Genomic DNA, 27,485 nt, shown 5'->3' with positions numbered 1-27,485 from the left:
CACCATTTCACTGCTCTGCACTAAAAAATAATGGTGATGAGTAGTTAAAATAGACAATATTCTGCTTTTAATTCTAAGTGCCTAAGAGGCTTGAAGGAATAGTGGTTTCTCCTTATAAATCTAAGGTGGTTCCAAATTGGAGATTCTAAGAAACCTTTCACTTATCAAACATATATGAAAACAAAACTTTTGAAAACCATTCTGCATTATTTCACTATTTCATCCTTTCAAAATTATTTCAGCATCTCAACGTTATTATACAAGAGGAAAAAGGAGTACATTCTGGGCATATATAAATAACAATAATTTTAATAATAGCAAAAACTTATATAGCACTTATTATGTACCACGCATTGTTCTGAGTGGTTTTACATATTATTACGCCCTATTATTATCCTATTTTACAAATGAGAAACCCAAGCAGATAGAGGAAGTAACCAGATCAAGGTCACACATCTGCTCAGTGGCAGGACTATGATCTGAAACTGACTCCAGAGTCCATGTTCAGAGCCAGCATGTTATCCTGCTTTTTCTGGCCTCAGAGGACCTGAGTTCAAACCTGGCTCTGCCACTTAGTAGGCTTGATGATCTTATAAAAGTTACTTACACTCTTTTAGCTTGTTTCCTCATCTTTAAAAGTTGAATAATAAAAGAAAATATCTCACAGGGTTGTCGTAAAGATTACATGAGATATCATATGTATTAGCACAATATCTGATACACAATAGTCAATATTAGCTAATTTGGCTACATTAATAACCTACATTCTGCAACAGCATCTAAATAAGACAGTATCTTAAAAGTATTACAATAACTTAGAAAGTTAGAAATAAAACTTGAAAACAATCAACGCACAGCGCCAGGATGGCATATTTTTAGAAAATTTCTACCTCTTTTTTAGCTGGTGAACTTTTGGTTTTCTTAGGAGTTTTTGTTTCTCCTTTCAATTCAATGGCATTTTCTTTGCTTTTTGAGGGCACAGGCTCTGTTTCTTTATAAGAACTCTCTTGTTTTTTTTTCAAAAGTGCCAGCTTGGAACTGGCTTTTGGAGAAGGTTCTCCTATTTTGGAACCTGACGACTTGGAATGTTGCTGAGATTTTTTTGAACTTTCACATTTAGTTTGCTTCTTAGGACTGCAATTCTTTCTTTCCTCTGAAAGGAAAAAAAAGAAAAGATTATGACTGTTGTTTTGGGGAAATGATACCCAATATCAAGATTATTTTTTCATCTTTCAACTGAGTGATCTTAGTAGCACACAACATCATATGGTGATTTCATAACATTTACATTAAGATTTTGGTTCTTTATACAGCGTATTTATTTTTAAAAATTAAACATTTGTATATTACTTCTTTGTACAACCAGTTCAAATTAAAGGATCTGTCTTGTTAAATATAAATTAGTCATTAATTGAAATAATATGGTAAACTACATTTATGGATATGGCATTTATCCCACAGATAAACTTCAATGGTCTGAAATTTACACAGAGAAAACTTCCTGACTAGAATATGTTACATAAAAATTCTTTATTTGTAATATGGTCTGAAAGCCCCAAATCCTGAGATTTTTGAGACTAAAAAGTACTAAATGAACAGATTTACTTATAGGATTAAGACTATCAATACCAGCAGATGGTTAGGTATCAGGACCACCAAAAAATAAAACCTGGGCCAGACCGGTCATGTAGTAGTTAAGTTCGCACACTCTGCTTCAGTGGGCCAGGATTCACAGGCTCAGATCCCAGGCATGACCTACACACTGCTCATCAAGCCATGCTGTAGTGGCATCCCACATACAAAACAGAGGAAGATTGGCACGGATGTTAGCTCAGGGACAATCTTCCTCAAGCAAAAAAGAGGAAGATTAGCAACAGACATTAGCTCAGGGACAATCTTCCTCACCAAAATAATAATAATAATAAAAACCTATACACAATCAGCAGGAAAGTTTCAGATGACCTGGACAACTATGAGTCAATTCTATGAGCTTAAAACATCTAGCTGTTTGTCTTCGTATATTGATGTCCACACTTTGCACTATACTTGGAAATTAACATGAAGCCAAGAGCTGTGATACCATTCTCACAACAATCATAGAGCAGACAGGAGTTCTACACCAGCTAATATCCAAATGGCCTTCAAAGTATCTAAGTCGAACATGCTTCAATACTCCTTTGAAATAATGTCTACCTAACAATACAAGGCAATTACTGAATAGAATGTTTAAACAAGGTCACCACGAATTTTCCTCTACGAAGGTAAATGTTCCTGCTTACTTTTTCCTGTTAGTATTACCTTTATGAGGATATTTATGTTTTTCTGTTTTACTTAAAGTGGCTTGGACAGATGAAAATGTTTCTCTCTCTTCTGGGTCCTTTCGAGCCTAAGAAAATTTCAAAAGTGTCAAGTGTGACAAATAATAGGAAAACTATTACCACAAAGTATATTGTTAATTCTAATCAAAGTTTTAATTTATTTTAATATTATGGGCCACCTTCCAAAGTAACAGAACAATACAACAAATTTTCACTCATTCATCCACAAAATTTGTGGAGCAAATGAAGCATGTTTTATTACTTTTAATTTTACAGATGAGAAAACAGATGAAAGAGCATAAAAAATATATCTACAAAAAATTTCCCCAGTTCTTCCCAACTTGTGAATCTGGAAATGGAAGCCTTATTTCTGCTCCTTTCATCTCAATTATGAGGTTAAAAACTAAAATCTAAACCCAAAAGACTAAATTAAAAACAATCTAAAGCTCAAAAGAAAAATAAAAGAGCACTTTCTCAAAAGAGAAAAAAAATACCCATTCTCTCCACCGTTCCCTCAAAACTCCATTTTACAAAGAGGTTACAAATTGGGGTGCATGACACAGTATTTTTTTTTAAATAATTATAATTTGAATGCCTTTAAATGGAGTAAGGCTTTTCAAATGACAAAGTCCCCACCATCCCCCATTGCCTTACACCTGCCTGCTGTAAAATCTTTTAAAATAGTCAGATATTATAACTGACAATATTAACAGAATGTGATTCAATGAAAATAAGTCTAATTTTTTGGAGATGCAAGTACTTAAAAAAAACTTGATGCTTTTAAAGATTCCCCAAAATATACTCATTATTATTTGAGACTGTCCTAATACAGATCTTAATGTTAGCTAATTAGAAATAGCAAAATTGTGCTTCCCAAAAAGAGAGTAATTAATATTAAAGTTATTAAACTTTAGGTTCCATAGGAATCTGTATAAGCATTATTAACTGAACAACTACTTAAGAACCTCTTTGTGACAGAGAGTAAGTAAAAGCTGCAATCTGTCGTTTTGGGAAGATGGGTTCCAGTTGGCTTTGGCTCTATCAACCTTCCTTTGGGAAGACTAAGTTTCTCAGTGAGCCTCCCCAAACACACTTTTCTAAATTAAAATAATTTAGCTTCTTTCTAGAAGAGTTACTCATGGTTGCATCTCCAGAGCCTAGAATACACAGGTATGAAAGGGAACACTGATCTGTACTGTATATTTAGAATGCAAACAGCCCACTCAAATGCCACCTTTTTGGTCTTAGGTTCTTCATCCAACATGGCTAACGTTCTGGCAAACTCTTCATCTTCATGCAGTTGTCTCTCCAGCTGTAAAAGTGTCAACACAGTCAGACTTGCTTTTTTTTCTTTTTGTAAATTAAAGTTTTTAAATGTTTGATTCATGATACTTAGAAGAAACTGGAAAAACATTTTCCAGAAAGTAACTATGACCTTTTTTAACTTAATATTAATAGTTAAGTATCACAAGATTGCTACTGGCCATTTCTCCAAACTCACCAAATTCAAACACTTCTACCTCAGGATGCTTGCACTTGCTTTTCTCTGTCTAGAGGAAATCTTCCTCCAGGTAGCCAGCCCCATTATCATTTCCTTTTGTGCCCCAATGTTACTTCCTCAGAGGGGCCTTTCTAACCCCTCTGCTTAAAATACAACACTCATAACCCCACTGATCACGCCAAAACTACCTATTCCTTTACTTTTCTTCATAGCACTTATAACGACCTGACATTTTCTTTTTTTTTTTTAACTGCAGTATCCTTAACACATAGAACTGTGCCATGCACTCAGTAAGTGCTCAATAAATACATGTTGAATGAACATAACAGGGTTACTGCTCAAGAGAGCCCAGTGAACTGGAGATAGATTTAGGGATCATCAGCATATACATAGAATTTAAAGCCACAGGAGTGGATGAGACTGCACATAGTGAAAAGAAAAGAGGTATGACCAAATAAAATTATTTTAACTATACTAAAGAAGGCTTCCACTCAAAAAAATCTAATGAGGGTTGGCCCAGTGACGCAGCAGTTAAGTTCACAGTTCTGCTTCTCAGCGGCCCGGGGTTCGCCAGTTTGGATCCCAGGTGCAGATATGGCACCACTTGGCATGCCATGCTGTGGTAGGCATCCCACATATAAAGTAGAGGAAGATGGGCACAGATGTTAGCTCAGGGCCAGTGTTCCTCAGCAAAAAGAGGAGGACTGGCAGTAGTTAGCTCAGGGCTAATCTTCCTCAAAAAAGAAAGAAAGAAATCTAATGATAAATATTTATATAAATAATGATTCCCTGCTCTCATTTATCTTTTATATAAAAACTCAGATTTTCATATATTAGATTTTAACTTATTTTACACATAACTCTCACAACGAGGCTCAATCCAAAATGAGACCAGAACAATCTTGATTGTTGGCCTGGGTAGTAGACTAAATAGCAAGTCACAACATCAAGTTGTTAATGATATCTAAACAAAATGCCAATACCTCTGCATCTTCATCAAGTTGCAATTGCTTGGCGATGGCTTCATCATTTAATCTGGAATCATCTGTATTTTGAGAAGGCTAGATTTCAAAGAAAAACAAGCAAGATCAGCATAAACCTTAAGTTAAAAACAAGATGCTTTTTCTTGACTGTAGCTGATTAAATACACCAATGAGAGAGATGTGTATCAATTATGAAACAGTATCAACGCACGCCAGCCAGAAAATCATGTTCATAGTTACTGACCACATCCAATTTCCTAATGAGCAAATATTCTATAGGCAGATGGTTCTCACTTAATTCTACTGAAATGTTCAAAAGAAGTACCCAAAAAAATCTGCAGACGAATGTCTTGGCTTCAGAAGTAATCCAGAACATTGGCAAAGCAGTATGTGAGAATGATCACAGTGTCCTATGGAGGCACGAATGAAATCAACAAACACCATTTGGCAGGCTTTAACTCAAGAGACTACTTTCACTATAATTTATCTGTATTTCTATTTCCTAAATGTCCAGGAAAAGATGAATCCAACATCAGCCAAATAGAGAAGGTAAAAAGTATAGCATAGGTAGGCTCTATTTAAAAGTTATGTATTTATGATCTCATTTGGGAACAAATTTATTATCCAATTTTGTCTGGCTGAGGTCAACAGTGAAGTGAGTTTGCATTCTGAGTATTTAAATTCTAAGAATTACAATTTATTCTATGATTTAAATGATCTTTTCCCACCTTCAAATATAAAAAAATTACATGTCTAATATTCTAACTTCCTCATCCTCTAAAATGACAATTTTATTCATAATCATAGGAAAATTACTTTAAACAATACAATATGTTGACCTATTTATAACATCCAAATTTCTCATCTCATTAATAACAGTGAATAGGTACAAATCCTGAGCATCCTGTTTGCGTACAGAACACTCACCTCTTTTCTTTTGCTTGACACCATCTTCTTATCTGATCTTTGGACACTCCCAGTTCCAAAATAATCAAGCACTGATGTAGGGGTAAGTTTTATTGGTGATAAAGGCTTATTCTTGGTCTTAGTGTTCTCTTCACTCTTTTTCATGTTTGATGCTCCAAGGTAACTGTTTGTAGATCCTCCATTCTCTTTTGACTTAGAGACTGCCTTCTTACATGCAAAGTCATCGTCTTCATCTTAAATGAAATATAATGAAACATTGTTTGATAAAACATCAATTCTAATTATACAAAGCAATCACTTCCACCAGCTTTATAAAAAGTATACAAGAGCTATGGGAGTCTAGCAATTTTTCTCTTCCTATCTCCTCAATTCAACAATCATCCTCATATTTACCAGTGCCAGGTCTGTAATACACTACTTTCCCCAATTACCACCCAGAGTATACAAACATATTTATTTACTCATGTATTCAACAAATATTTACTGATCACCTATTATGTGCCAGGCAGAGGATACAACAGTGAACAAAAAAGATAAAATCCCTGACCTCATGGAGTTTGGAGTCTAGAAGGGAAAACAGATATAGAAATAAACAAATATAGACTGTCAAGTTATAAAAGCCATGAAGAAAAGGTAAACTAGGATGAAAAGAATTAAAAAGTGATGAAAGGTGCTCTTTTAGACAGGGTAGTCAGGGAAAGCCTCCTCAATAAGCAACATCTGAACAGACCCCTGAAATTCAGATACGTCAGGCAAGGATGTTCAGGAAATGAAAAGTACAAGAGCAAAGCCTTAAAGTAAGTGTGCTTGGAGCACAATGAAGGGGGTAAGGGTAAGGTAAGAGAAGTAGGGGCCAAATCCTGTAGGACTTCCTAAATCATGGAAAGAATTTTAGGTTTTATCTTAGATTGGGAATCTACTGGAGAATTTTAAGCAGAGTAGTGAGTGATACAACTTAAGTCATGTCCTTTGAAGAACACACTGTCAAGGGGTAAAAGCAAATGCAGGAAGAGACCATTTAGGAATTGATTATAGTTCCAGAAGAAATGCTGAAGCCTTAGACTAGGGTGCTATTTGCAGAGGTGGTTAAGAAGTTGTCAGAGTCTAGCCAAATATTGAAGGTGGACTATCTAGCAATATCTAACCATTCATTTAAGACTTTAAGCACTTTGTTTTATTACATTTTAGCTTTCTAAAAAGTTTCCATAAAATATCTGGTTTTAAAAGTCTTTCTAAGCATTCAAGACAAGGCTTAAATAATTAGAGACCTCAAAAGGGCCTCAACAAATCTTTTTGTTTGGTTCAGTGATTCACAAGACAAAAAGCTTTTTGCTTTGCCCTAAAAACAAAAGAAGTCCAATAACAAGAAAAATCTAAAAGGCAACTGTGAAGGTCAGGTCACTATGGGAGTGGGACAGTTCACATTATGAGTCTGGTGCGCAAGGCCACATATCAGTGGGTCTTACTTCCTCTCAAGTACTCCCTCATTCAACTTCAAGCATTTGCTATGGGCCTTATGTGCCAGGCACTGTGCTATTCCTAGGTGGTTGCCTTCTCAAACATGAAAGTCCCTAAGATATGTAAAAACCAAAAGGATTTAGTCTTACTTTCTAATTATTACATTTATATTAAAATGAAACTATAAAATTTAGAAAGCATAACTCTTACAGGTTTCTGCTCACTAAATGCAAAAAGTAATCCACCATTTAAAGCAAGAGTATAGTAGACATCTCTGAGAATGCCCACACAGTTCACTATAAGCTCACTTTCCCTAAGAACTTACACCTCACTCACCCTCCAAGAGCCTCCAATAACCATGGTTACATTTATTAGATGGCTCCATACTCCTTGCCACCACCAACTGGACCAGGAGTGAGAAACTGATCAAGGTGGGCCCAATCTTACCCTTGATCAGTGTGATGAACTAACGTGTATGAACTAAGGTATTAAAGGTTTATTCCGGCATTCAATGAGGTATAACAACGGGCTTATAATAAATTCCGTTTTGCTTACAATAAGCTAGGTTTTTTTCTTAAACTGCAACCAAAAGATTTTAATTAAAGCATAGTTCTACTTATCTTCAACTATAGTCAATCTACGCTAAAGCTTAAATTAAAAATTCATTCATAAATCTTTCTAAACACCTCCAAAGCTTGATGCACTTACCAGATTTCAGTTTAACCATGTTAACAAGAGTCAGCAAACTAGGTTCAGTCATTCATATGGTCTGTTCTCCCTATCTGACAACCAGTCCTTCTCTGCCTCTGCCAGATGTGAAAAAGGTGTCTGATTCAGATGGTTCTGCAAAGGCTAGATGGCATTATCACCATTCCATTTAAGTACAATAGCCATACAAATCATCCATAATAGTCCTAGTAACCAGTGAAAATGTAATCTGAAACTCCTTTCTTTTTCTCGTAGATAACATAATGAATTGCTATATTACAGAACCCCAAATAATTTTTTATAATTTATAGCTGGTCTGTTTTCAAACTCCTAGACTCAGTTAAGCTGTAGCATAATCAAACCAGAAGCATTCAGCAACAAACTATCCTACTTAGCAGTCAAAATAAATTATGCAAAATGCCCTTAAAAGAAGATTCAAAACAAGAACAACATTGCTGATATCCTGGCTTTAAGAAAACCACAAAACTGGAACCTTTTAAATACAGACAACCAAGACATCTCCTTAGGCAGTAAGTGCAAAGTTAAAAACATATCTAATGTATATAAGATAAAATTTCTAATCTTATCTGAGAGCTTATTAAATTTTATAATTCTTACTTGGTTTAAGTTCAACAACTGTACTTCCAGGCAGGAGGCATTCCCTTAATGGAGAAAGAACAAAATTAAATTGTCTCTGCTAGTTTTTGCCCCACTTTAAAAATGCCAAAAGCAGTAACAATCCATTTCCTCTACACCTAGCCATGCTTATAAGCCGTATGACAGAAAATCCCAGAACTGAATGGACCAAGTCAACCACTATTTTCCTGTTCCAGTTCTTCCCTAATTACTCAAGAACTTCCTTGCTATCTAAAATGTCGTATCTGTTCTTAAGAACTTAATTCACACAAGATCAATCACTGCTATTTGGTATAGCTTCAGAAAGGGAAACAATGGTACTTGCAAATAATGATATTTGCAATCCCTAGCTTAACCCTTCCAGCAATCTCATAAATATTTACAGCTAATAGATTAGCATGAAATTTAGTGAGATCAAGAATTTCTAAGATTATCAGATGTAAAAGATTGTTGGCAAGGGTGTATGGAAATGGGACTTTACATACACAACAGGCAATAAGAGTAAATTTTTCTAACAACCTTGCAATATGTATCAAAATCTTACATATGTATGTCCATTAACTGGACCCAGCAATTCCACTTCTAAGAATTCAGTCTTTGAAAAAAAAACAAAACAAATAAGTACACAAAGATTTATGTACAAAAATGCTTATCACAGCATTCGTTCATTCAAAAGTATGGAGAACAGAATGCAGGACGGCAAGAAAACATGAAGCAAAAACTAATGGACTAATAAAGTTTAGGCAAAAAAAAGACAGCCTCAACTATGACAGTGGCACCAGAGACAGACAAAAGGAATATTCTTTATAAAATGGGAAAATAAACTATCTATTAATATGTTCAAGCATGTAACAGAATTCTATGCAGGAACAGAAAATTATAATGTATATCCATATTTACTGACATAAAGATGTTCGTATGTTTATTAAGTGATAAAAGCTGGTGATATAACAGGCTATTTAATGATATATCTATATCTATCTACATATTTATAGATATACTTTTAAATTCATATTCAAAGATCTGAAAAGAATCATAAAATGTTAACAATTTTAATCTCTGGATGGGGATTATTTTTCTCACCCTATCTTTTTCATCTGTATATTACAAAGTGAGTATCTCCTAGGAACTCTCTGACCTCTTGACTTTCTGAGAGAGAAAAGGCTTGGCTTTAGTTTCTCCCTCCTCCCCACCTTTCTTTGCTTACTTCTTTCATTGTTTATCAGCATCTCTGCTTATTCTGTCACTAGCTTCAGAGACTTCACGGAATCTAGTTACTGTTAATAATAGTTATTATTGAGCATTAAGCTATATGCCAGGTACTCTACCACATTCTTTATAATGCATTATCTTTAGTCAACTAGTCCTATTTCTCATTCAATACCTGGACCCCATTTTCCACATTCCTGACAAAAACACAGACTAGGCTTAAATACTTTCAAAATTAAGCAATGTAATTCAACTTGATCTCCCCTTTCTTTAGTGAATAGCACTACTTTCCTATTTAGGAAAGTTCTTCCTTATTTTAAGCCAAAACACTTCCCTGTGAATTCTACCTATCTTCCTTAGTCTATCCTTTTTCAACATTCAACGTTTGAAGAACTGCCCTCATTTCTTCCTTATCTTTCCTATAATAGGCAAAACGATTTCAAGCCACTCATCATTTGGGTTATTGGGAAGATGAGACTTTTTAAAAGGCAAAGTGCCCAGTATAGCACCTAGCCATGTTATAAAAGACATTCAATAAATAATAAAGTAATATTCTCTCATGAAAACAACACTGAAATGGAAGTTCAGAAAACTAAAATTCTAACCTGACTTCGACTTACTATTTTTATTTTAATCAACTATTTGGGCTTCATTGTCCTCCTCTGCAAAATGTTGGACAAACTCGGGGCTGGCCCCGTGGCCGAGTGGTTAAGTTCGCGTGCTCCGCTGCAGGCGGCCCAGTGTTTCGTTAGTTCGAATCCTGGGCGCAGACATGGCACTGCTCATCAGACCACGCTGAGGCAGCGTCCCACATGCCACAACTAGAAGAACCCACAACGAAGAATACACAACTATGTACTGGGGGGCTTTGGGGAGAAAAAGCAAAATGTTGGACAAACTCTTAAGATTTTCCCCTCTATAATTTTGAGACTCTGGATAATCATATAGATTTTTTAACTAGTATACTCAATACTGGTTAGAATGTGATGAGTCTGTACTAAACAAACACTAATTAAGAAAATGTAAACCAGCATGACTTTTCTAGAAAGTAATTTGGCAACATATATCCAGAACCTTAAAGAAGGTCACAACCATTAGCATAGTAATTCTTGGAGATAATCAGAGGTGTTGATAAATATTTATACACAAATACATTCATCACACTATTAGGAAAAGGAAACATGTAAGCAACAGAAATAATCAAAACCAGGAAAGGACTATATAAGTTGTGATCTAGCCATATAATGGATTCATGTAGTCATTAAAAATGAAGCCCAAATTTCAAAGTTCAAAAAAATCATGAAAAGAGTAAAATTAAGCTGGCAAAAATACAAAAATGCGTCGCTTTGTTCTTTCAGGTTAGCCTTAACATAATGTTAACCTAAAAGGGGAGCTTCTGAAATGAGCCTTCTCTACTGAGATGTCTTTATAATAGTGGAGGGTAATAGAGCCCTTCTCTGAATTTTTGGTTTAGAATACATGAATTTAAACCTAACAACGTCTTCAAGCTATAGATCCAAAAAAGGTACTATACCTAAACACAGACATAATTTTATAAACATTTTCATAATTTCTGAGTAAAAATGTAATTACATATGGATTTTTTTATTGAGTTAATGATAGGTTACAATCTTGTGAAATTTCAGTTGTACATTAATGTTTGTCATTCGTGTTACATATGGATTTTCAAGGAAAAAATATGGAAATGTTCTTCATGAAATTTCAAGTTTTCATTGTACTAAGTAAAACTGCATACAAGGCCCCTTTTCCTCTGCTAACCACAAAATAAACAGCTCTCCAGGCTCTTTGGAAAGTAGGAGCAATTTTAGTGAAATACAGTTATGAAAAGAGAAAAAAGACTGGCTTGCTTGATTTGACACTTATTTAGTGCCCAATGATTTGTGCACTTCCCCATACTCCTTACAGTTATAGGAAAAACTAAGACCAAAAAAGTAAATTCATGATCCTAAGCATAGAGATTTATCTTATAAATATAGAGGCTTTCATTGAGGTGAATATAGAAAAATATAGTGTTCTATATATAAAGTCACAGGCATATCTGAAAACATTCTGTCATCTTGCCTTGTTAAAATCAGAAAACCTGAAGAAAGCAGCTGTTCTAATGTCTCTATACTATGACTTCTGAACCAGTTGTCTTAAAGTATCTTTAGCCCTTAATATTTCAAAGGCTATACCAATAATTTATGGAGAAAGAAGGCAAAAGGGGCCAAGGATTAGAACAACGAAACTAGCTGCTTGCAAAAGATAGTCCTTTAACAGGTGTTGTTGTGACTATCCTCACATAAAATAAATATTTCACTATCCCAGTGTGCAGACATGAAACATTCCAAACAAAATTACAGTTGTTTTTCTTTTTTAACATTTGTTCTTGTTTTCTAATGAGCCTAAATTTGTTCCTGCCTTGTCAGAAGCCAAAGGCAAACTGTGTTATCTTCTCCCCAGAAACTTATAATAAAATAATGATAAATAGATCTAAGTCAAATTTCTGAGACCTAGTTGAAAATCATGGGCAACTGAACACTCAGAATTTCCCTCAAGGATATCTGTCTCCTTATAAAAACACCATTTATTTTTATTTATATACAACATAACCTCAAATGTGCTAACAATCACCAAGTAAACTAGCATTATTGAACATACAGCAGAGGAATTGCCTGGAAGAGAAAATTGCTTTGCCACTCTGAGTTAGAATGTAGAAGGATGAGAAATGAAAGAGAAAAAAAATAGCGTGTGGGTCCATATAAAAATCTATTTACAAGCCAAGAAGGGAAAAAAAATCTAACTCTGGAGTTCATACTGCTGAGAATCTGGGATTCTGATTTTCATTCCTTCTGTCTGGAACACACGGAAACCAAATTAACCAAGACCATGCTAGAGCGATCTGGTTACAGAGATTAAAAACAATTTATTTAGCAGCAACAAGTCAAAAACTACAAAGGGAGTCTGAGTGTTTAGAGTCCTTTTCTGAAAAGTTCCTTTTCAATACCTCCTTGAGTCAAAAACTGAAATTGTCATTTTTTGTTTGGAAGTAGACAAAGGTTCACACATATGCCAAGTCTTCAATAAATATTTGGTAATTAAGCGGATGGAAGAAAAACTAAACACACCATCTTTACACCATTTATGTGGTGAATCAAACATTCTATACTTCAGTACATGAAATAAAACTTCTGAGATTGCTCATCTTTAATCAAGAAACTAGAGATCTCATGATTCATTACCAATAAATCCTTGTAGAAACAAATGGAGTCAGTTATATTTTAAAAATAAAACTATTTTATAATTTGTGAGGTCAAGCAAGGTAGGTGAATAATGATAAATAAGAGAAAAAAATACTGGCTTGTGCCATGATATTACCCACCACACAGGTGCAGAGTCCCCACAGAGAACAGGAATAACAGTCCATGGAAAGTCACAGCTGGTTTCAATTACTGAAAAAACATAACACCAGAGGAGAAAGTGGAACATTTTACTACTTAATGTCCTCCTTCCTGGATCTCACAGAAAAAGAAAACAGAAGGTAGGGGGTGGGGGAAGCTTGGACAATTGGCCACAGGTACCTTACCCAGAGCTTCTTACAATTCTAAGGCATGAAAGAGGCAACAGAAGAAAACTTGACTGGCCAGAAGAGTTAAGGGAGTGATTCAGCAATGCAATTCCTCACTTCCATTCAGATTCCACTTCCTCACACGTGAGAAGAGGTAACAATGCTCATCTCTGTACTACAGCCAAGTATAAATCACCTGTATGTTATTTTATTAGTACTTAATCACATTTTTATAACATAATCCTCCTTCCTTGGCATTCTGGAATACAATCCCGTGTCTCATAGTTTCACAAGTACTTGACAGTGAAATATGTCACTAGAACAAACAACAGTCTTTCCGAAGGTGCTTCAGAACCAAAAATCATCATTCCAGATACTCTAGTGCTTCACTACTCACTGTGTCCTTTTCAATTATCCCTCTCCATACGCCACTTAATTTTTTTCAGCTCTCATAATATGCACTATGGAAAGAAGACTGAAGAACTAGGCAAGAAAGATTATAAGAATGCATCTAGCTCCTATAAAGATGTTTTAGCCAATGTCAATTTGTGGATAAAATTGCTAGAGCTGTATCAGTGACCCTGGATTCATCACACAAAATGAGAGAAGTCCCTAAAGATTAAAGAGGAGAAACGGAGTCCTAATTGTCAAAAAGAGAAAGGCAGATCCCCAACCACACAACTACACAAGGGGAAAGGTTTGGTGACAATTCTGTGCAATAAGATCAAACGCAGGTCAAAAGGAGAATATTCAACAGAAGCAGACAGAAATTCTCTGAGAATAAACTATGCTGGCCTAAGCCCTCATTTACTCTGTGAGTTACTAGACGAGTAGATGAGATGAATACTAGTAACAAGGGTTGTCTGGACATCTGACAGGCTCTTCTCTCCTGATAGGCTATAGCAGAGTTTCTAATCTCTGTATTATTGACATCTTGAGCCAAATAATTCTTTGTTGTGGCAAGCTCTCCCATGTATTTTAGGATATTTAGTAGCATCTCTCGCCTCTACCAACTAGATGCCACAGCACCCACCTGTTGTGATAACCAAAAATGTCTCCAGATACTGCTAAAGGTCCTCTGGGAGGCAAAATTACCCTTGATTGAGAAGCACTGATTTATGGCAAGATGGAGAAATACAAGAAAAGTAACAGTGGGTACTAAGATTCATAAGTAATTGAACAGCTATTCATAAGACACTGAACAATAATTCTGATGCTGATAATGGATCATGTAATTTTGAAAAAGGTTTTTTTTGGGAAGATTAGCCCTGAGCTAACTGCTGCCAATCCTCCTCTTTTTGCTAAGGAAGAGTGGCCCTGAGCTAACATCCATGCCCATCTTCCTCTACTTTATATGTGGGACACCTACCACAGCATGGCGTGCCAAGTGGTGCCATGTCCACACCCGGGATCCGAACCAGTGAACCCCGCCAAAGCAGAACACACATGCACTTAACTGCTGCGCCACCGGGCCAGCCCTGAAAAAGGTTTTTTTATTTTTCCCTTAATACTGAAGAAGTTTACTAATGATTCAGAAAGAAATACAAAGACAGGTTGATCATATCTGTAGAAGATACGAGATCAGATAGTATGAAAAAATAAGTAGATGAGGGACATCCAAATAACTACTGGATTCTTCCACAGCGAAACTTTGTGCAATCTTAGATTGAAAATTGCTTCTTTGAGAATAAGTTTTCTTAAAGTAAGTCAGCCCTAATATTAGGTGGTTTTGAAGATCAAATTAGATAGATATGAAATATGTCATATAATAAATAATACTATTCCATTCCATAAAGTCAGTAAAAAGTGTTTTGAAAAAAATTTATAATAGTATACAAGATAAAATTTATTTTAATATCATTATGGTAGAATTCTCTGAACACAGAGGTTTCAGCTAAAATAAGAGGTTCCTATGCAGAAGATACCGTAATTAAGAAAATACAAGCTACAATACAATACCAAGTGGTATTAATCTGGTGTAAATCTGTGAAAGTTTATAAATTGAAACTTTTAAGTAGGTTTTCTCTTTCTATAAGTTAGAAGGTAATGAATAATGCATGATATAGCAACAGTGATACCCAAACTTCCACCTTATTCTCTTTCTAGTAGACGCAGTACCTCAATCTCCACGTTAAATCCTACCAAAACCTTTCACGTTCACCTCAAACTTCTCTCTCCTCCAGGAAATGTTTCCTGAGCCTCCAAAATAAAAGTTACTTCTCCCAAACCTGAATATCCTGGGAAGATAGTTTTATCACTGTTTGTTCATTTTTTCCTTGTAATTTTTATATAAAAGGCTTATCTCCTCCATAGACTTTGGGCCCTTGAAGACAGGACTAAGCTTTATCCTTTTATCTACTTCATGGATTTCCCAGTACACTGTTGTATACCTACACGTTTGGTGAATAAATAAATTAGTGAGGATTTAATATTGTCAAATAAAAGTATTCATATTCAATTTTTTTTTAAAGATTTTATTTTTCCTTTTTCTCTCCAAAGCCCCCAGGTACATAGTTGTGTATTTTTAGTTGTGCTTCCTTCTAGTTGTGGCATGTAGGACACCATCTCAGCATGGCCTGATGAGCAGTGACATGTCCGCATCCAGGATCCCAACGGGCGAAACCCTGGGCGGCCCAAGCGGAGCGCATGAACTTAACCAGTCGGCCATGAGGCTGGCCCCAAAAGTACTCATATTTAAAATAAAAAGAAATAGATGATGGAATCAGGATACAAAAGCCTGGAATCTAACAAAATAAAAACTTAAGAGTTCTATCTCAGGAAGAAATTTAATACGGATAAGTATAAAGTTCCTTTTCTAGATCTAAGAACTGGAAAAGAGAAAGCTGAGTTAATGGTAGCACGTGTTAAAAACAAAAAAGTATTAGTGGTGCTTTGATCCACAAGATTAATAAGAGACAAAAGGAAAATGCAGGGGCAGGGCACTCATAAAAGCACTGTGCCTATAAGTAGAAAGTGAAACCCCCACTCTACTCTTCATAATATATGCAAATAAACTACATTCTTAAAATGCCACATAACCTCAAGAAATACTATTCTCTTTTAAGTCATCATAGTCTTCATTGTGAATTACCCATTTATTGATAATTATACTGCAATGAAGCATAAACACATATGTTCATACCAATAATCTAATATCTAAAATAAGAGGAGAAAAATCAAATACATACTAATAAATTCTATGCAGAAGTTTTAAAAAAATAAGATAGAGCTCTTTCTGTATTTAAAGAAAGAAAGAGCCAGTGGCTGAGGGAGTGGGGAAGGAGGGAATTAAGGAGAGGAAGGAAGGAAAGGAGGGCGGCAAGGAGAGAAAGGAAGCAAGGAAGGAAGGAAGCATGGGAGGAGGGAGTCGAAGACATTAAGTTATGAAAAAGCAAGCTGCAGAAATTTTACGGTAAAGTGCCACTCACATAAATACATATATATACACACATACATATATGCGGGTTTTTTTTTAAAGATTGGCACCTTGAGCTAACAGCTGTTGCCAAGCTTCTTTCTTTTCCCTTCTTTTTCATCTCCCCAAAGCCCCCCAGCACATAGTTGCATATTCTAGTTGTAGGTCCTTTGGGTTGTGATATGTGGGACACCACCTCAGCGTAGCCTCATGAGTGGTAGCATGTCCGCACTCAGGATCCAAACCAGCGAAACCCTTGGGCCGCCGAAGAAGAGTGCACGAACTTAACCACTCAGCCATGGGGCTGGCCCCTATTTTTTATTTATATAGTTATGTAAGGCAAAAGGATGGATGAGAAAACAGAACATTTTTATCTGAATTGTTTAATTCTTTTTCAGTGGGAATGTATTAATGTGTTACTTAGGTAAGTTTTTTTGTTTCTAGTGAGGAAGATTGGCCCTGAGCTAACATCTGTGCCAATCTTCCTCTATTTTGTATGTGGGACACCACCACAGTAGGGCTTCATGAGCAGTGTGTAAGTCTGCACCCAGGATCGGAACCAGTGAACCCCGGGCTGCCAAAGCAGAGGGCACAAACTTAATCACTACGCCACCAGGCCAGCCCTTACTTAGGTAATTTAAAACAATATTAATCTAAATACTTCACTCATCCTCAAAAATGCTAAACTTAGTTTCTTTTACAGAGTCTTAGTGTACAAATCAATATTAATTTTTGAACAAGTATAATGAAAGAAATATAATATGCAGTTCTTAACATATCTCACTTCAAGGAAATTTTCTGTCTCAATCACTCTAGGTTTCCCTGAAAACATGTAAGAAAAGCTCTCGATCCTATACGGCATCTATTCCTATTTGGTATACAAAACCATGTCTCTGAAAACTAGCAAAGAGAATGTTACACACACACATCCTCAGTAATATTTTCTGCTACTATTTTCCCAAGTCATAGGTCACTGATATTACATGGTAACCTGGAGAACATCACATTCCCAATTTTTTCCCATTTAACATCCCCCAAATAATTATAACTTCAAAAGCACTAACTGCCTCTGGAATCACATGCTCAATTAAAATTACCAGTCATAAACAATTCTCAAGGCAGGGAAAACCCCCACCATTTTCGACCAAACACCAGTTACTGATGAAACTGCATAATAAAAGGTCATCTTTGCCAAACAAAACTCAAGGTCTCTCATTTCATTAAACAGCTAAAAGTAAATATATTTACCAGTACAAGAAGTATTTGGGTTTTTAACAACCTACAAGAACATTTCACTAGAGTCGATGGTTAGCTATAAAGATATTTATAAGCAATTTTTTCCTTTTCCTGTAATTTGAAAGATTAATGTAAACTATTTTAAAAATCAATAAATAGAAAACAGATTTAATCAAAGTGTTGATGAAAAATATGTCAAGAAACTAAACGGTAAGCCTAAAAGAGCAATATAATAATACAGCCTAAAGAATTGTATGATGATAAAAACAAAAGCACTCGAAGTACGTTAATTTCTAAATTAAGGTTATTTCCTAAATATATTTCTCATTGTTTATAAAGCACTGTGCAATAGTAATAAAATGTGAGCCACATTTACAATTTTAAATTTACTCACAGCCACATTTAAAAAAAGTAAAAAGAAACAGGTGAAATTAATTTTAACAATATATATTTTAATCCAATATATTTAAATACATCATGTCAACATGTAATCAATACCAAAAGATTATTCATAATTTACTTTTTTTGTACTAAGTCTTTGCAATCCGTTTTTCACACTAACAACACTCTCAATTTGGGCTAATCACATTTCAAGTGCTCAACAGCCACATGTCACTAGTCGTCCCCATACTGGACAGCACATATAACATCCATAACATAAGTGGGTCAAATGCAATTTCTAAATTTTTAAAGCACAGTTACATAATCAAGAGAACGCCCTAAGTACTTAAACAAAAGCAAAACTTCTTTAGCACAGCCTTTAAAGGCAGATGTAGGTACACAGAAAGTCAAAACATAAGAATGACAGTTAATACTTATTGAGCGTTTACCACATGCCAGACCCTATCTTAAGAACTTTTCAAGTATTATCTCATTGGACCACCACAAAGGCCTCTGATGTAGGTACTGGCAATATCCCCATTTTCCGAATGAGGAGACTAAGACCCAGCGGAGGTAAACAAAGATTCAAGCCAGGCAGTCTGACTCAAGAGCTCATGCTCTTAACCACCACACATGCTACACTGCAACAAAAAGACCCAAAACACAAAGGCTGGTTTATAAAAGAAAAGATAAAATACAGAATAATGAGGCAAAAATCGTTTCTTTTGAAATTAAGAGGTTTTCAAAACTGAATCATGTCACATAATCCTTTTCCACAAGAAGCTCCAATCTCCAACTAAACAATACAATTTTAGGTTAGAATTTTTATTTTTAAACTATTACTACGACAAATATTTTATTTAACCTTATACTGATGAATATTTATATTTACAATGTGAATATTTATTCATGACCCAGTACTGAAAAACTGTAGTTTTAGCTTAAAAAAAGTAAAGAATAATAAAAGACCTATTTTGTCATCAAGAATTTTCCAGTTAATGTATTAATCTCAAGAAGTGGCACTTTTTTTGAAACTCATTATTATTTCTGATTTTATTATGCTAATTATATTGTGGACTTAACAGCTTCATTCTCATTTATTAAAAGAAGAAAAAGGGCTTATCTTCATCCCATACACCTATCATTTCAAGGAATAAAAAAGTATGAGAAGATAAAACAGGCAAGAAAACAGCTAGCTTCTTTCTTATATCTCAATTCTAAGAAAAAACAAAATCCTATGTAATACTGAACATCACATTAGATGGGTACATTGTACCCATTTTAAGCTAAAACAAGGAATAATACTCACTTTCACATGTACATACCACCAGCAGAATGACATAAACACTGCCTAATGCTCATAAAAATTTCAGATTAAATGCTGGACATCTCTTCAGAAAATAACATTTGGAAATACCTGGTCTGAAATAAACAATCCCGTGTTAAAGAAAATCTGTGATCAGAGCTTAAAATGTCCGACCCTTCTGTGTACCTAAAATCACAAGATAACGATAGCCTTGATCCACAGTTGAAGGCCATGGCCGTCTGCACACTAACTTTGACATTTTCAGGGTGTCACTGGACAGTTTGATCACACCACCTTCAGTTACACAATAAACCTATCGCCATACTGTTTTTAGTATCCCTCCCACATATTCAAACCTTCACAAGGGTGGCCAGATCTAAGAAGGGGGCCTCTTAATGGAAGAGTTCATTTGCACAATGTGCCTGAGCACATATTTAGCAACAGAACAATAAGGTTAAAGAATCTACCCACCACCTGCCATAGTGAAGAAATGTCTCAGTTTACCAAGAATTTTACAGATAATATGTTCACAGCGCTTACATTTTGCCCTTGATCATTTGAACAACTTCATCAAATAAACGTCCCAGAGAACCCACAAAGCTCACCTGTGGGCTTCTTGTTTGTCTTTTTCTTTTTTCCTTTTGACCACTTCCTATTAACTGTGTCAGGCACTGGGTCTGGCCCTTTCACATGCAGCATCCCATTAAGTTTTCCCAAGAAGCCTATGCAATTAGTGTTTGTGCTTTATAGAAAGGGGGACAGACTCACTGAGCTTTAGCTTTAGCACAGGTGTTAGAAGGGAAGATAGGATGCACCCTCCAGGCAGAGCTTCTGACCTTCCAGTCTGAGGTTCCTTCTACAACACACGGAGTATCTTTCCTGTTTCATTCCCTACTTACTGACCAATTTATCTACCATGAGTACCATCTTCATACTCTCAAATAATAGCTCATACATATAAGCAAAGTTTTACTTTTACTCATATATCCAAAAATCTTGGCTTTCATCTGCAAGTTCCAATAACATTAAAACTTTAAAGGTGAATTGTATGATATGTGAATTTCAACTCAATAAAGCTGTTATTTAAAAAAAAAAAGAAGAATCTTAAGCATGCTAATAACAACAACTGTCCAATTATCCTAATTATAGTACCCATAGATAGCACGGCTCAGTGAAGCTCATAGGTAATCCAAAAACCCAATCTGTAACTCATCTGAAAAAAGGTTTATAGATCAGTCCCTTAATATTGCTAATTTTTTAAGACTCTCATTACTTCACTCCTAGATTACTATAAATGCCTCGACCTCCCCAATTATAGTTTCTCCACTCTATCCCACCTAGTAATCTAGCAATCACCCTCAAATACTATTTTCAGCATAACACAACTCTTTTCAAAAACTTTAATGGTTCTCTTTCACCTGCTATGTTAAGTCTAAATTCATCTGCCTAGCTTGCAACATCTTCCCTAATCTGGCTTCATCTACCTACCGCTACTCCTCATCATGTGGGCAAGCAATCTTTCCAGTGTCCTACGAACATATCAAGTCTTGTACTGGGTGCTGTGCCTTAAAAAGTTCCATCCCCTTCACCTGATGTGTTCTTCCCCCCGTCACCTGCTCACCCTTCAATGGCCAGATCAAGTCTTACCCTCTCCATCAAGCCCTCTTCCTGACTGCTGCATATTGCAGCCTCAGGCAACTCCTACAATACTTGGAGTCTTTAGTCATCTTTTGTATCCCCAGTACCGAGTATTTGGGACACAAAAGACACTCAATAAATGTTTGTTGAATGTTAGCAACATACTGTGCCAAAATAATTATGTGGCTTTTACCTTATCTCTTCAAACCAGATGTATTCACTTTACTAGCAATTCAAGTAGCAGAGTGCAAAAATAATGGTTTCAGAGGTTTTCTTCAATATCAACAAACTAATGAGGTATCAGATGCCCTCACGGCTCCTTCAAGTATTTCCATATAGGAACCGATTCAACAGGCTCTGTAAGTTTGAAGATTAATATAGCTGACCTTTTATTGCTAGTATGGTCTCTTCTAGGAGTTAACAATGCTATAATCAAAAGGCCTTTACAACAAATCCCTGTGAGCTTTTTGCTAAGATGACAACGTAATTCAGGGCTCCTCACTATAAAAGAACACTACCCATGAAACAAATATTTATGCTATGAAATCTTAAGATTAGTGCACAATAATTTATAAATGTCTTTTGCTTTTCCATCACTCAAAACAGATCAAACAGAAATAAATTTAAGTACAAAAACAACCTTTTTTTAAAAAAAGCCAATGCTAAAATCTTTAGTCACCAGAGAATATAAGGAATTCAGGTCACATCGGTGCTAGGTTATAAATCACAAATATAAATAATCATTATAAACCTAGATTATTATGACTTCAGCATGCAAAATAAAAAACTTACATAAAAAAGTTTTAAAACAATACAATAATATTTTAATACATGATTCAAGATAGAGCTTCAACTTATATGATTCAACATAGAGCACTTAAAAATATTACAGGGGAATTGGCCCTTAACCCACAGAAAATGCCAAAGATGCAGCCTTCCCCTGATAAACATAATTCAACAAAGTGAAAAGGGCAATAGAGGGGCCAGCCCCGTGGCCAAGTGGTTAAGTTCGCGCACTCTGCCTCAGCGGCCCGGGGTTTTGCCGACATGGCACCTCTCATCAGACCATGCTGAGGCGGTGTTCCACACGGCACAACCAGAAGGACCTACAACCAGAACATACAACTATGCACTGGGGGAGCTTTGGGGAGAAGAAAGAAAAACAAGGCAACAGAAATTCAATTCAAAGTGAAGGAGGTACATTTAGACACCCATGAAAAGCATAAGAACGTGACACACGCTGCTTCTATCTAAAACATTAAACATATTCAATGCCCTTACCTGTTTCTGAAATGTATGTAACAGGATCCTGCCGCAGAATTTTACCAGGTTTAGAAGACAATGGCAATTTTTCTGGTTGCTTTTTGGCATTTTTTACCTGCACTGTCTCCTCTGATTCTGAATCTGTACATGAGAAGAAAATAAAACAAAACTTTGAAAAGAAGTATTATAATACAGTGTGTTTCTAAAGCGGTTATTGCTAACCGGTCCCTCAAGGCCCTTTCCGAGACACACTCTCATGAGACTCCCACAGGTTACTTCTACCCAGTGTTAAGTCTTTGCATTAGTTTCATATGGCTGCTATAACAAATCACCACAAACTCAGTAGCTTAAACAAGACAAATTTATCATCTTACAGTTCTGGAAGATAGAAATCCGATATGGATCTCATTGGGCTAAGATCAAGGTCTTAGCAGGACTGTGTTCCTTTCTGGATACTCTAGGGAAGAATCCATTTCTTGCCTCTTCCAGTTTCCGTGTCTGCCAGCATCCCTTGGCTCACATCCCCCTTCCTCCATCTTCAAAATGAGCAACATTAGGCAAAGTCCTTCTCATGCTGCCATCTCTCTGGCCTTCTTGCATAGTCGATCTCTGTCTCTTCTTCTGTCACCCTCGTCCTTGTGACTACATTGGACCCACCCGGATAATCCAAGATAATCTCTCTATTCTAAGGTCATCTGATTGGCAATTTTAATGCCACCTACAACTGTAATTTCCCTTTGCCATGTAAACTAACATATTCATAGATTCCAAGAATTAGGCCATAGACATCTTTGGGGGCCATTAGTTTGTCTACCACCGCCTAATCGCCCAGAGCCCTTAAACGTAAGTCAGGACAAAGTGTAAGTACCTAGCATAGTGCTGGGTACAAAATAGGTGTTTCATAAACTTTAGTGTCGTTCCTCTTCACCATGCTTTTACAAATCCTCTCTCATACCGTTCTAAATTGTATCAAACAATGAAACTTCCAGTTTCCAAAAAGATGGAAATTCCTGGGAAATGGGGAAATGTACCTTTCAAATTCTTAACGGTATACAGCAGTAAAAGACCCACAATAAACACTCAAGCACTTTCAGAATTGAGGCAGAACTTTTACTACCATTGTCAAAATCCTGACAATCTATAAATGCTTTCTTAGGTTACACTCTTAATTTTAAGAATTCACACCACATGGATCTTCTCCACAAAAGCAAAACCTAACACTTCCTGAGTTCTACCATTATTTTAACATATCAAAAAAGGCATGCACAAAAATTTATATTCCCTATCTTAAAAGTATATGCAAAGAAAAGTTTTTAAATTGCGTTTGTTCTATTTTAAGTGCAACAAAAAAGGACCAGATCAAAAGCACGAAAATTAAATTTCAGATCTGTTTCTAAGGCATTATTTTTTCAAGTTCAGTTTCCAAGGACCTCAGCTGGAAGAGAAGGTAACACGAATATTTTTAAAAATAAATGTAATATTTTCAAAGTAAGTTTGAGACATGCTATATACTTTATCCCTCTCTGAACAAATCTTTAATATATTGACATATTTAGATAAATTCTGCAGTAGGATAAAATTATTTTCAACTTTATTTGGGCATACGGCCCTCTACTCATAGCACCCGCTACCATTGTAGAGAGAACACTAGTTTGGAAAATGCTGTTTTAAGGGATATAAAATAATTTTTAAACTTTAAAGCTCCTCACAAGAAATATTACCTGAATCATAGATGATCCTCTTTTTCTTGTTTGGTTGCTTCTGTTTAAAGTCATCTTCTTCACAAGAACTATTTACCTATAAAATATCACAGTATAATTAGAACACAAAGAAGCCTATATAACTTAGCCATTTTTTCTTCATTAGACTTGGGCTCAGTGATTCTCAACTAGGAGATATTCCGCACCCCCGGGAGACATTTTTGCCTGTCATAACTGGGGGTGTTGGGGAGGAGGGTTACTAGCATCTAAGGGGTAGACTAAGGATGCTGCTAAACATCCTACAATGCACAGGACAGTACTCCACAACACAGAATTATGCAGCCCCAAATGTCAATAATGCCCTGAATAGGTTACAGAACAGGCCAGATGATAACTGCACCAGATGTGAAAGAAAGAATTATAGAAAAAGCTGTAGTATTCAGCTCCACTTTCAACACTAACCTATATATAACAAAGAGTAAAAGAATATCAGGTAGTACACAGCAAGTGCTTCCTGAAAATGACAGATAGAGACAGAAATAAAGCTAAGGGGTTGTGGGCCCACCACAACCCAATGCCTGTTGGAAAACTAAATAAAACCAAGGCAAAAGGTATTATTTTTATTTTTTAGTTACACATCACATTTTGAACATATTCAAATTTTCCCAAAAAGCATCAAGAAAGAAGACAGAAAAAAAACTGATGTTATCAATTATAAGGTAGGAATATGTTTCTATCCATTATAATAAAACGTCAAAAATATAAGAACAATCAACTAGCTTGCAACAAAATGAGACAAATGAACCATTATAATAATTCAAATACACCAGTGGACTAGAGGACAGAGCCATAAGCAAATACAATAACTTCAAAGTAAGAGCAGAAGGTAGCCCAGAAGTGAGAGAGCCACAGAAGGGGGCTGTCTCCCGAAATAGGTATGCATGATACAGCAAGTGTCCAGCTAAGGTTAAAAGAATTGAACAGGGGCCAGCCCGACGGTGCAGCAGTTAAGTGCACACATTCCACTTCAGCGGCCTGGGGTCGCCAGTTCGGATCCCAGGTGCGGACATGGCACCGCTCAGAAGGCCATGCTGTGGTAGGCATCCCACATGTAAAGTCAAGGAAGATGGGCATGGATGTTAGCTCAGGGCCAGTCTTCCTCAGCAAAAAGAGGAGGATTGGCAGCAGATGTTAGCTCACAGCTAATCTTCCTCAAAAGAAAAATTAATTAAAAATAAAATAAATAAATTAAAAAAAAAAAAAGAATTGAACAAAGATTTTAGCTGCTGCCCATCACAGGGGAAATAAGAATTTGGAGTTTGAGTTCAGCCAAGTTAACTGCCTGCTAAACCAAATGAATTAACACTTTTTGGAAGAATATAACAAAATCCAAAGTACCTACACTGTATCATTCACACTGTCTAAGGTAAATCCAAAATAACCAGACATACAAAGAAATAGGAAATGTGGGGCTGGCCCCAAGGCCTAGTGGTTAAGTTTGGTGCACTCCACTTCAGCAGCCCAGGTTCAGTTCCCAGGCGTGGACCTACACCACTTGTCAGCAGCCATGCTGTGATGGCATCTCACATACAAAATAGGGGAAGACTGGCACAGATGTCAGCTCAGGGCGAATCTTCCTCAAGCAAAAAGAGGAAGATTGGCAACAGATGTTAGCTCAGGGTGAATCATCCTCAACAACAACAAAAAAAAGAAATAGGAAATGTAACCTGTGACGGTTAATTTTATGTGTCAATTTGACTGGGCCACAAAGTGTCCAGATATTTCGTCAGACATTATTTTGAGTGTTTCTATGAGGGTGTTTTAGGATGTGTTTAACATTTAAATTGACAGCATGAGTAAAGCAGATTGCCCTCCCTAACATGAGTGGGTCTCATCCCATTAGTTGAAGGCCTGAAGAGAACAAAGGTTGACCCTCTCCCAAACAAGAAGGAATTTTTCCTTCCTGACTGCCTTCAAGCTGAGACACCAGTTTTTCCTGCCTTCAGACCTGAACGGAAACATCAGCTCTTCCTGGGTCTCAAGCCTGCTAGCCTTCAGACTGGGAACCACACCATCAGCTCTCCTCACTCACAGGCCCTTGGACTCACACTTGAACTACACCACCAGCTATCCTGGGTCTTCAGCTTGCCAACTGTAGGTCTTGGGACTTGCCAGCCTCCATCATCAAGTGAATCAATTCTTTGTAATAAATAAATAAATTTTATATACACACACACACATATATATACATATATCTCCTATTGGTTCTGCTTCTCTGAAGAACCCTGACTAATACAGATTTTATTACTGAGAAGTGGAGTGCTGCTATAACAAATACCTAAAATATGGAAATGGCTTTAGAACTGGGTAATGGTAGAGACTGGAGGAGTTTGAGCTGCATGCCAGAATAAGCCTAGACTACTATGAAGGGACTTTGCTGAAAATATGGATGTTACAGGCAGTTCTGGCAAGGTCTCAGGGAGAAAAGATGAGAACTATAGAGAAAGTCTCTACTGTCTAAGAGAATACATATATCATGATAAAGTGAATGTTGGCAGAAATATAAACATTACAAACCATTCTGGTATGATCTCAGACAGAAATGAGGTTATCAGAAACTGCAGGAAAGGTGATTCTTGTTATAAAATGGCAAAGAACTTGGCTGAATTGTGCTCCAGTGAAACATATAAATTGTATTTGTGAACAGACAGAACATTGGAACAACGAAATAGCTGAGGAGATTTCTAAGTGAAATGTTGGAAGGTACGGCCTGGGTCCTCCTGACTGCAGTAAAATATAAGAGGAGCGAGATGAACTGAACTATTAAGCAAAAAGGAACCAGAACTTAAAGACTTGGAAAATTCTCAGCCTGTCCACAGTACAAGAAGTGAGAAAGTGTGTTCTGAAGAGAACACCAAGAGTGTAGCTGGACTATAGAAGCAGAAACATATGGCTGGTTTTAAATGAAGGGAACAAAATGAAGGAAAGCTGTCAGGCTTCTTGATTCTACAAGACAGGACAACAAAGCTACTCGACTGTAAACCTGCACTATTCTCCAAGAAAAGGGAAGAGTGACCCTGAAGGTGATTCAGAGATCAGGGCTACCTTATTTCTTGTCTCAACAGATCAGACAGGCTCTGCCCAGAAGCTTTGAAGGCGGGACCACTCTGCAGAGCTGTGGGGGTGACACCACTGTCCCAGTGGGTCCAGAAGGTAGGGCATTGAGCCCAAGAGGATT

The 27,485-nt window shown here is 36.3% G+C and overlaps 1 protein-coding gene across 1 annotated transcript in view; it reads right to left on the bottom strand.

The window, feature by feature from the left end:
* LOC124236842 (replication factor C subunit 1-like) overlaps positions 1 to 27,485 on the bottom strand; it is a 76,427-nt gene that overhangs the window by 32,598 nt on the left and 16,344 nt on the right. Inside the window, exons 3-9 of the mRNA XM_046655778.1 lie at positions 24,269 to 24,344; positions 22,566 to 22,688; positions 5,730 to 5,962; positions 4,803 to 4,880; positions 3,553 to 3,630; positions 2,299 to 2,386; positions 891 to 1,153 (exon numbers count right to left, since the gene is read on the bottom strand). Coding sequence (XP_046511734.1) covers positions 891 to 1,153; positions 2,299 to 2,386; positions 3,553 to 3,630; positions 4,803 to 4,880; positions 5,730 to 5,962; positions 22,566 to 22,688; positions 24,269 to 24,344 — 939 coding nt within the window. The remainder of the gene's footprint in view (positions 1 to 890; positions 1,154 to 2,298; positions 2,387 to 3,552; positions 3,631 to 4,802; positions 4,881 to 5,729; positions 5,963 to 22,565; positions 22,689 to 24,268; positions 24,345 to 27,485) is intronic.

This window comes from Equus quagga, chromosome 3 (assembly GCF_021613505.1).
Source record: "Equus quagga isolate Etosha38 chromosome 3, UCLA_HA_Equagga_1.0, whole genome shotgun sequence".
Taxonomy (NCBI): Eukaryota; Metazoa; Chordata; class Mammalia; order Perissodactyla; family Equidae; genus Equus; species Equus quagga.
The sequence above is the reverse complement of the archived record's forward strand: the minus strand, read 5'-3'. Positions and strand labels throughout refer to the sequence as shown.